Below are 11,057 nucleotides of genomic sequence, written 5' to 3' on the forward strand. Positions count from 1 at the left end.
CCAGATCCCCTGGTCCCCAGTCCATAGCTCTTCCCATCACACATGGAGCTACTGCCCACGATGGATGGGACTCTCCAGGTAACTCAGGGCTAAGTTAGGCATCAGGGCAATTGAGTCCCGTTATTTCTTGCGCGGCAAAGCACCAGGTGTCTCAGCTGGCAGTCGTGCTTCCGCACCTGTGTACAGAGAGGGCACCAGCTCTGCCCTTACAATGAGCCAGTCAGCACGCGCGACCTGAGCGCGGGCCCTGGGTGAGCTGGAGCTAACTGTCCCCGCGGAACCGCTGGCGCTGTCACTGGGCTTCCAAAGTCCCCCTCTGCCCAAGATTGGAAGGGCTGCGCCTAGCTCAGACACCTCGGGTGCCCGGACAGCGCTCCACCCGCTCCGGCCGCCCAGAGACTCCCATTCGCCTCTCGAACCCCCGGCAGCGCCCGGGGAAGCCGTGGCAGAACCACCAGTGCGCACCGAGAGGCGAGGACTCCCTTTTATGTCCAGGAATGAGGCGCGCACCGCAGCCGCGCCCGCAGCCAAAACCAACTTCCCCTGGGTGCGGAGGTAGCCGGTGCCACCCTCGGGCCGGGCTGTTTACCTGTCGCGGAGCGGGTCCGGGTGACAGCGGGGAGAAGCACGGAGATGGAAAGCAGCCACAGCAGGCGCCAACACTGCGTGTCCCTCCTGCGAGAAGTGGCGGAGAGAGAGAAAGTGAGGCGGCCGGGAGGGGCCGGGGGGAGCCGGGGCGCGGGGCAGCGAGTCCTACCTTTGCGCCATCCCGCAGTTCCGCGAGCCTCCGAGGGCACCGGGCCGCCGAGCTCTAAGGACGGCGACGGGCTCTGCGCGCGGGCCGCTCGCCCTTCCTGCCGGGAACAAAGGCGGCGCTGGGCAGGGGCAGCGGCAACGGCAGCGGTGGGCAGGATCCGGCCCGCGCCCTGAGTCACCCGCGCTCTGAAACCCGACTCTGCCGCGCCCTGCGGTCCCCCGTGCGCCGCGCCGCGCCCCACCTCGGGCAGTGCCGCAGCGGCGCACTCACGTCCCGTGGCTCTTGGCCGCGCTGACCACCTCCCCACGCCACTCACCCCCTCGACAGATGCGCGCCCCCCAGCCGTGGCTTCCACCCGGGTGGCCTTGTGTAACCGAGAAAAGCCCCGCGCCCGCGCTCTTGTGGGTCAGAGGGCAGCTCCCTCCGGCCCTCACGTCTGTGCCTGTCCGGGCTGCTTCGCAGACAAAGCACTCTCTTTAAGGGCCAATGAAATCCTCTCACCAGCCCAGAAAGGCTGGAATCGCTCTGATTTCCCTAAATGACAACGAAGAAACTGAGGCTCAGAGAGACGCAGTGAATGTCCCAAATTCACACAGCTGGATTGGGCTCCTGACTGCTGTGCCTCGCCCTGCACGCTTGACACACAACCCCCTTGAATGCCCAGGAATGGCCCCCTTGGGGCGGCATAAGTGATTCATGTAAATAAACGCTGCAAAGAGAACCCTAATAAAAATTTTAAATTTATCTACTATTGCAAGGTTTTCCTCTTTATACCTTGCCGGCACCACCATCCTCCACCACCAGAATGTAAGCTCCAGAAGGGCAAGAATTTATATTTGTTTTGTTCTCTTCTAAAATAGTACCTGGCAGTAGGAGATGCCAATAAACAGGGGACGAATGAAGGAACACAATTCTTAGGTGAGATACCACTCCAGGCACTGTGATGACCGGGGACAGAAGAACCAGCCTCAGCCTACAGAAGCACACATGGGTAGTGTGCATGGTTGGCGGGGAGGGAGCAGAGGGCAGACTATTCCACCTCTACAGATCTTAGCACAGGGCCTGGCACTGGCTAAACCCTCAAATGGTGGCTTTTTTTTTTTTTTTTTTTTTTTTTTTTGCGATACGCGGGCCTCTCACTGTTGTGGCCTTTTCCGTTGCGGAGCACAGGCTCCGGACGCGCAGGCTCAGCGGCCATGGCTCACGGGCCTAGCCGCTCCGCGGCATGTGGGATCTTCCCGGACTGGGGCACGAACCCGTGTCCCCTGCATCGGCAGGCGGACTCTCAACCACTGCGCCACCAGGGAAGCCCGGTGGCTTTTTATTATTGTGATTACCACCAGGCCCAGTAGTGTAAGATATCTGGGGGAGATGAGGCACCACTGAGATCAGCTGAGACCTGGAGAGTTCTGAAGCCAGGCAGGCCCAGGGGCGTCTCTTCCTGGTGCACCAATAGCCACAGTGGGCTGTGACTCTGTGGTCAGTTCCTGGTTTTCCTTTCTAGATGGCAAGTCACCACCTGCAGAGATGGGATGGGGATGGACATCGTAGCTAACATTTATTGAGTGCTGATTGTGTCCTGGCCCTGTGCTAAATGCTTTACTCATGACAATCAATTCCCGCAACAGCCCTGGATAGGTGATACTTCAATGATCCTTATTTCATAGATGAGGAAGCTGAGGTTTAAAATGTGCCCAAGCTAGTGCATGACAGGTACCAACACCCATGCTCTTCACCACTCCATCACACTACCTGTCTGTGAACAAGAGGATTACACCCATTTCCCCACCCTTGAAAGCAAAATTGCACTGGAGATAATGGTGCACTCATGCATGAAGGGGTTAATGCCAGCATGGGCAGTGAGGGCTCCAGCGGGAGCTCTGGCCTGGGGTCAGGAGCCTGGATTCCAGTCCAGTTCTGGCCCTAGCTACAGAGTGAAGTTGGGCAAATCCTTGTGTGACTTTTTATTTCTTCATCTATAAAATGGACGTAATGATCCTGCTGTGGGTGGGTGGCTGGAATGTCGATGAAATCACTTGGATGCCACAGTGCTCTGTCCACTGTAAAGTGCTGTACAGATGTGAGGGGTCAGCTCTGGGATTAATGCACACAGTCTTCAAAAAAGAAAGAAAAACCAGCATGGTCTGGAGAAGGCAGGAGAGGCTTCAGCCTGGTAGTGAAGTTAACCCAGACTCTGGGGTCTATGGAGGGTTTGCAGGGGGCAGGGGGGGTGCAAATAGGAGGGAGGGGAAAAGCAGCCAATGCAGCTCTAGAGCTAGGATGGCCCCCCATGAAGCTAACACAAAAGGCAAAGTGCATTCTAACAAAACCGTTAGGCTTCTTTCTTATTCTGTGAATATGAATTCTTCTCCCACTTGCAGCCATGCTGTGCTGGACATACCTTATTTTATTATGAATTACTAACCATAAGGAATTTGCCTTATTAGTTCTATATCTTTTATTGCTTATAAAGTACCACATCGACTGGGAATGTAACTGATTTTCTTAGAACTATAGGAGATAGGTATATGTATAGCTGATTCACTTTGTTATACAGCAGAAACTAACACACAATTGTAAAGCAATTACACTCCAATAAAGATGTTAAAAAAAAAAGAACTAGAATTCTATATTGCTTCGAAAGAGCCACATCAACTATGATTATATAATAGTTCTATTGTTCTATTTGATGCTTAAAACCACAGGTTGTGAACTGGTGGCAGTGGGCTCAATTTGTCCCACAGGTATGTTTTGTCCAGCCTGCCTGGTGTTAACCTCCAAATTAAATTAGTTAGCAATATATTTGATAATTAGTTGATTTTACATTCAAATCCAGAATTCTGGCTTCTTTTTAAATTTTTGGAAAACCTGGCAACATGGGGTTTGCATTCCCTGTGCCAGTGATTGATTTGCATGAAAAGCGGGTGGCTGCCTTCAGTCAAGGCCATGTTCTCCAGTTTGCCATGATCCCTACCATCCCTATTGTTCCCCAACACCAAGCCTAAGAATCATTTGCCATTTCTCATCACATATGCACTCTGCCTTTTCTTATAAGAAAGAGAAAAGTGGAAGAGATTGAGCATTCATATCTCAGTTAGAAATGGGGGGAAAACATAAATAGATAGAGAAGGGGAGCATGTTTCAAGAAAGATGTGGAAGAACATATTTCTACACGTTTAATATACAAATTAAGAATACCCACATTGAAAAAATGAAAACTAAAATGCCATGATGAAAAAACCTGGTCCCCCTCAGTTATGCATGTTACCTGATGGATGAAAGGATAGCTGTATTTTGATTGGTGGGCTTGACTGTGGTCCAATTTATCAGTCCAAGATACATATGCATAAAGCAGCAGTTTCCTTTATTATTCTGACAGGGAAGTCGTTTGTGCACATTTCATAGTTTGTTGGTTCTGTGTAAGTATCTGATAATATCTAATTCACTAGAATCTAAAGATATAAGTCCCCAGAGCACATTTCTTTCCTACAAATGACTGGAAATGGATGCATGTTAATATTGTTAATTTTGTACCTATTTCACCTGGGAAGCCAGACCATGTTCCTAGGTAATCAGGGCTCTCATTTTTAAAGTTGGGCCTGGAGGTGGGAACTGTGAACTCAGACTGATGGAGGACAGGGAGGGCATCCGGCCTGGGAGCTGAAGGGGGACCAAATGGTCCCAGCTGCCGGTGTGGGAGGGATGGGGGCAGGATGCCAAACAAGACGTTTCGCCTCCTGCCAGACTGTGTTTTGAGGGTTTAAGCGATTTCCTTCTATTCAATGTGAAGTTGTAGAAATAGCCAAGAGGAAGCTTTGTGTCATATTGGAGCTGGTCTAAATTGTTTACCACAGCTTTAGTACAATCTGCGAGATCGGGACGTGTGGAGGTGGGGGGAATCTATGTCCCAGCTCTTGAAGGACTCAACTAAATTAACGGGCTGTTCCATTTTCCTATAAACCACCCAACTGTCCCAGTAAACTCAGTCTCCAAAAGCATTCTCCAGACTGTCTCAAGCAGCTGGAAGGGGCACAAAAATCAGTGAGAAGCATCCCAGGTTGTGGTTTAGGAAGAAGTTACGAAGAACATAGCGCATGTCTTTCTGAACATGTTTCCTCGAGACGTGGGGACACGTGAGGAGCTGTGGTGGGGAAGTTCACAGGAGACACTCAAAGCTTGCATCTTCATCTGGTTTCAGGAGCAGAAAAAGCAGAATAGACCTAACTAGCTGACTAGAAAAGAATTAACTGGAATATCCAGAGAAAAGGGCTGCCCTTTGGGTAAACAAGAGAAAACAATGACAGCGTAACCCCACACGTGCCTTCCACGGAGGATGCTTTTGTTCTGATGAGCACCTTGATGTGTCTGGCTATGCCAAGGAAGACCATGGGCTACTAAGAGCTGATTTGTTCTGCATGAGAGATGAATATGAAAATCTGACAATCCTAGTGGGAAGAGGACAAGAAAAAAAAGGAGGGAGGGTGTGTCAAACACCTCTTAGGTGCCACTGCCAGTGCCCGTCCCTACCCTCTGCCTCCATCATTTATGTGCACCATAGGCAAGGTCATCCAGCTGCCAGCAACTGCTTCCCTTCACCTGAGCACTTTCTCTGGCTGCTGGAGCCTGCTCTGCCCACAGCATAGCGGACTGGAAGTGCTAGGGAATCAGTGCTGACCCCCCAGCTGCTCTCAACCAGTGGCTGACAGGATAAAAACCTGGGCTCCCTTTCCCATTTGGTGGGAACGTCTAGACACCCAGAGTCCCCGTCCCCGTCACAGCCCCTTGCCCCTTACCCACACTGAGCACTTCTCCCTTCCTGCCCAGGGCCTCCCTGCAGATGCTGACCTCTGACACACTGCCTAATCCACTCAGCCCGAGCAACCTGTAAGTGCAGGAGAAATAACACCACACAAAGCAAATATTTAGCCAATGGAAGCCAGCAAATACATTTCTCTCCTTTCTTCAACCAGATGCACTGTCCTGAGAAAGTCATTTATACGCCATCTGAGAGATGCTCTCACAAGACCGAGTGATCAATCATCTAATGCCTCTCATTGGCTCTTCCTCCTTCCCTGCCTCACTTCTCTTTTCTTCACTTCTGCTCCCTAGGATTTTACTCCCTAATACCAAAGAGGCACCTAAGACTAACACCTGAGTGACCCAGGATAAGCTAGGTGGTGGAGTTTATCTCTCACACTCATGATCTTAACAGGGTTCCTAGAGTGGTTGTCACGTCCATCTCACCAGGTCCCATTAGCATGATGTTACCAAATAGGGGACCAGCATTATGATCTGTGTCATATTAGGATGACAAGGCCCCTATGGACTATAGTATAACAGAGAACAGGAGAGTTAACATAGCCCTGGAGCCAAAAAATGAACCTGGACTATTCTCCTTGCCATATGAAAGCAAATTGCTTTTGATTTCCCCCCGCATAGAGGCTGTGACTGCATTTGCCAGACCATAGTGCATTCCAAGTGTCAAAGGTTGTATTGATATATTCCAGTAGCTACCACATCTGACATGGCAGCTTCAATTGAGGCTACCATCTGGCCAAGTTTATAGCAATCCACTATTATCCACCACAATCCATTTGGTTTTTTCAAAGGCCATTCAGGAGAATTCGTGGAAATACAATGGGACCCACTACCCCTGCACCATGTAACTGTTAACAGTAGCTCTAAACTCTGCAATACTTGCTGGGATGTGGTATTGCTTCTGATTTACTCTAGGAGGTAGAAAAAGGAAGGTAGTTTCAAGGACTTCCACTAGACCTTTTCATAAGTCAGGGAGCTAATACAAAGGTTCTGCCAGAAGCTAAGTATCATGTGATTACATAGAGGAATGGGCACAAAATGTGTTGGTCTTTGTATCTCACAATGCTCACCAGAGAGCATCCGTCACAGAGGAGACATGCAACAATCAGGTGGACAGAGTGGTTCATCCTGTGGACGTTAGCTCGCCTCTTGCCCTGGTGACCCCAGGGCTGACATGGTGGAGCCTTAAGAAGAGTGACAGTGATGGCCAGGGTAAATGTTAGGCAAACACGGCTCAAGAACAGGGGCCCCATCCTTCTGAAGCAGATCTACCTCCTGACATTGTGGAATGGCCAACCTGCCAGCTGCAGAGATCGACACAGAGCCCTCAAAATAGTACCATTCCTCGAACAGGCCACCCAGCCACTTGATGGCGAGTTGATTTCTTCGGACCCTTCCTGAGCAATTCTTCCTTACCAGGATCGATACCTATCTGGATATGAGTTTGCCTTCCCTGACCAAGTACCTTTGCCGGCACCATCATTCAGTGAGTAGCAGAATGCTTGATATATCAGTGTGGTGTCCCGTACAACATTGTCTCAAATGAGGGGACTCATTTTATGGCAAAAGAGGTGTGAAAATTGGTGAATGACCAAGGAACCCACTGGTTTTAGCATTACCACATCACCCAGAAGCCACTAGCTTAATACAATGGTGGAATAGCCTGTTAAAGGCTCAGCTAAGGCATCAGCTTAGGGGCAATACAGTGCAGGGTTGTGGCACTGTCCTCCAGAACATGGAACCCATGGTCACTGTATGGTCCTGTGTCCCCAGTAGCTACAATACTTGGGTCTGGGAATCAAGGGATAGTACTAGGATTGAGCCCTTTCTCTCTCTCTTCCAGTGATCCACTGAAACCCTAGGCTCTTTTGGGGTAGAGGTGCTGATTTGCAGGGGAAGAATTCTTCCAAGGGATATAGTAAGGCCACTAAACTTGAAGCTGAGAGTACCACCTGGTTACTTAGAGTTCTTCATGCCAGAGAGCCAGCAGACAAAGGAAACAGTGGCTGCATTAGCGGGGATAAGAACTCTGATTACCATGAGAAGTGTTAACAGTGACTACCTTATGGGGTCAGAGAGGAACTCAGGTAATTTCTTGGGGATTTCTTGGTGGCTCCATATTCCATAATGATGGTAAATGAGCAAATGAAATAGTCAAGGCAGCTAAGAGAACAGACCCTTAAAGGATAAAAGTCTCAGTCACTCTGCCAATCAGCATTAGTCAGCCCCAGTCCAGACCAGTGTTTCCTAACCTGTGGCCCACGTGCATCAGAATAATTTCATGGGGAAAATGTTAAAAGCATAGCTTCCAAGTCTCTACTCAACACCTACCAAATCAGGATGTCTGCAGGCAGAATCAGGGAACTGGAATTTTATGAAGCTCCTCTGGTCCATCTTATGTGCACTGAAGTTTCATTGCCACTGGCCTAAAGTTTCACATCTATATTTCTCACAGCACCTGGTTCTTGACCTCTATCTTGGCATTTCTTGCCTTAGGACACTTTCCTGTTCAAATATAATCCCCCACAGTGATGCATTTGCAGTTTCTAGCTCAGACAGGCTGCCAAGACCTCTCTTGGGTGGATTTTCCTATTTACCATACCCTTGAAAGAGCAAGAGATCATGCATTCTGTTCAGTTAAGGCCTTTAGAATCCAAGATTTTGGAAACAAAGCAGCCCAGAAATGGAAGGGACCTTGCACATGATCCCAAATCCAATCTAATCCATCTCTGCTGTGCAAATTCAAAGAAATAAGACAACCAGGGGATCCCCTGCCTGCCATTTGGCTAGAGAAGGGGGCCTGTTGAAGAAGATGTGTGCAAACCTCTCTCCTGGGGGCTGTCTGCCTTCCATCCTACCCCAAATCCCTCATCAATACATCTGATAATAACTGTCCTTTCCCCAATATCTGTAAAGAAGGGTGTGGCGAAGATGGAAGTATTCAAGTTAACTGCTATTTTTGTCTCAAGGAGGATGAGGGTTGATAAATGTGTCTTTGTGATAAGCCAGAGAGGGCAGGATGTGAAATCTGCCCAAACTGATAGGAGCTTTATCACTGACTAAGGACCGACGTCCCCAGAGGGCAGGGCCACACCTTGCTTTTGAGAGTGGTCAGTAAGTGGTACAGCTTCCAAAAAATACAGCCCCTCTCTCTCCCCACTTATGTGCCTCACTGCCTCCGGTTCTGGCTCTGTTGGCCTTGACTGCAAATCCGCAGGAGAGGTCTTGAATCAGCAATAGATTGCATCTTCCTCTTTACTCAACCTTATAGGTTCAAGTGTTTGGTCAATGGCACTCCTAGAGGGTGTCCAGGTAAGGAAGTTCCTTTTGTCACAATGAATGGGGATGCTACTGGCATTTGGCAGGCAGGGGCCAGGGATGCTGAATTCCACAATGCAAGAGGCAGTCTACACAACAAAGAAATAGCCCAGCAAAAGTACCAACTGTGCCCACACTGAGAAATACTAGCAGATTGTGACTTTCAAACTTTTTTTGACCAAGACGCTTGGTCTCACAATCCCATAAACACATACTTCTGAAACAAAAGTTTCATGCAACAGTATTTGCACTTATTACATGTAATGAGCTCAGGTATTTTCTACTCTATTCTGTGCTATTCCACTGAATTAAAAAAAAAAAAAGAGGCTGGTCAAAACCTACTAAATAGATTTCATGACCTACAAATGGGCCAAAACCCATATTAGGAAGTAATCATTTCAAAACTTTTTTTTTTTTTTTTTGGCGGTACGCGGGCCTCACTGCTGTGGCCTCCCCCGTTGCGGAGCACAGGCTCCGGACGTGCAGGCTCAGCGGCCATGGCTCACCGGACCAGCCGCTCCGCGGCATGTGGGATCCTCCTGGACCGGGGCACGAACCCGTGTCCCCTGCATCGGCAGGCGGACTCTCAACCACTGCGCCACCAGGGAAGCCCATTTCAAGACTCTTAATCAGCACCAGCGGTGGGAATATAGAGGGGCCCTTACTGGAAGAATCATTTGTCTGTTCTCACCCACACTACTTGACTTAGTAAATTTCAGGGTAAAGTGAAAGCCCCAGTGACTTCTGATGAGCTAAACTTGTCTTGCTCTGTCTCCCGAAGAGATGCCCAAAGAGAGACAAACAATTGTCATCGTTGAAGCGTGTGGTTTTCACAGGACCCTGCTCTGAGCCAGGCGGCCCATGTGTTTTGCATTTCCCCACAGTAGGAACAGATGGATCTGACCATTCAAAAGCTTTTGCAGGGTAGGGCTGAGGACCCTGAACTCGGCTGAAAGGCTTTAAGAGAATACTTCTCACCTTCTTTGAACTACAGCGTGACACCTATGGCAGAGGGCAGCCTGGCTCTCCAAATCAATCCCAAACCTCCCTGCCACTGTGTGCAAGCAGACCAGGTTCTAATATGGAGGAAGAAGTGCAAGAGTAGACGCCACCTAGGAGGCTGAGGGCAGAGCCAGGTTCAATGGGTGGGGCTGTGACACTGGCTGGTGGGATACCCAGACACCCTTTGACACCTCCTGACCACTAAGGTCAGTCACAAACTGATCCCTTCTTCCAGCTGCTTCCTCTAATATTTTTACCACACTCTTAACAACCATCATATCAACATATTACTTTAAATGGTCTAAATGCTACCACTTTCAGAAAAATGTGGCCTTCCCCCTGCCTCTCCATGGACAGTCCCTCCCTATATAATCCCTTCCTATATGGACAGGAAAAGCATATATATATCCTGGATTTTGCAACTTGTTTTTCTCACATGTAGAGCTCTTGAGAAAAGCATCTCACTCTCTCTCCAGCACCCCAGTGCCACTGAGGATTCAGACAACCCCTCGAATACTCCCCACACCTGCTTCATGCTCTGGGAATCCCAGCCCTGCCAGGCCTCTCATTCTTAATGACGCATGAAACATCATACATTTTCCCACCAGAAAGCTGACAAAATAAAATGTGGGCTTGCTCTGGCCTGAGCAGGTCTGTATTCTTACAATCTAAATAAGGTTATGGTGACCTGCGTAGGTAGGGGCTTTCATGGCTTCCTTACCACTTATCTCGTGTCATTATCACAACAACCCTGGAGGCGGCAGGGCATGTCTTATTATCCCTTTCAGAGATGAGAAAACTGAAACTTAGAAGGGTTAAGTAACTGACTTTCTCAAGGCCAGTAGGTAATGAAGGGCAGAGCTGGAACTTCAACCTGGGTCTTCTGGCCGCCCATGCATATTCCACTCACATTTCACTGTGTCCACCACCACCTGGGTTAGGCACCCAGGTTTTATTCAGAACTCCATTCACCTACCTCGTTATCCAGGGGATACACGAAAAGACAACTGAGAGTTTTTCACCTTCACGTGGGAAGTTGCAGGAGTTTCACAGGACTTCAGTGGGAGATGCAAGTTTCCAACGGCAAGTCCAAGGAAATCCCAACGTGCAATTTTCACCACCTCAACATTTGTGCTTCACAAATAATATTTGCCAAGAAGGA

At 49.1% G+C, this 11,057-nt stretch overlaps 1 protein-coding gene across 1 annotated transcript in view; it reads right to left on the reverse strand.

The window, feature by feature from the left end:
* The window catches only part of COL15A1 (collagen type XV alpha 1 chain), a 102,682-nt gene extending 101,855 nt beyond the window's left edge, over window positions 1–827 (reverse strand). Inside the window, exons 1-2 of the mRNA XM_060013363.1 lie at window positions 758–827; window positions 590–675 (exon numbers count right to left, since the gene is read on the reverse strand). Of these exons, the coding sequence (XP_059869346.1) occupies window positions 590–675; window positions 758–768 (97 nt within the window). The 5' untranslated portion in view covers window positions 769–827. The remainder of the gene's footprint in view (window positions 1–589; window positions 676–757) is intronic.
* Window positions 828–11,057: the final 10,230 nt, after the last annotated feature.

Source organism: Delphinus delphis, chromosome 6, assembly GCF_949987515.2.
Source record: "Delphinus delphis chromosome 6, mDelDel1.2, whole genome shotgun sequence".
In the NCBI taxonomy this organism is placed as follows: domain Eukaryota; kingdom Metazoa; phylum Chordata; class Mammalia; order Artiodactyla; family Delphinidae; genus Delphinus; species Delphinus delphis.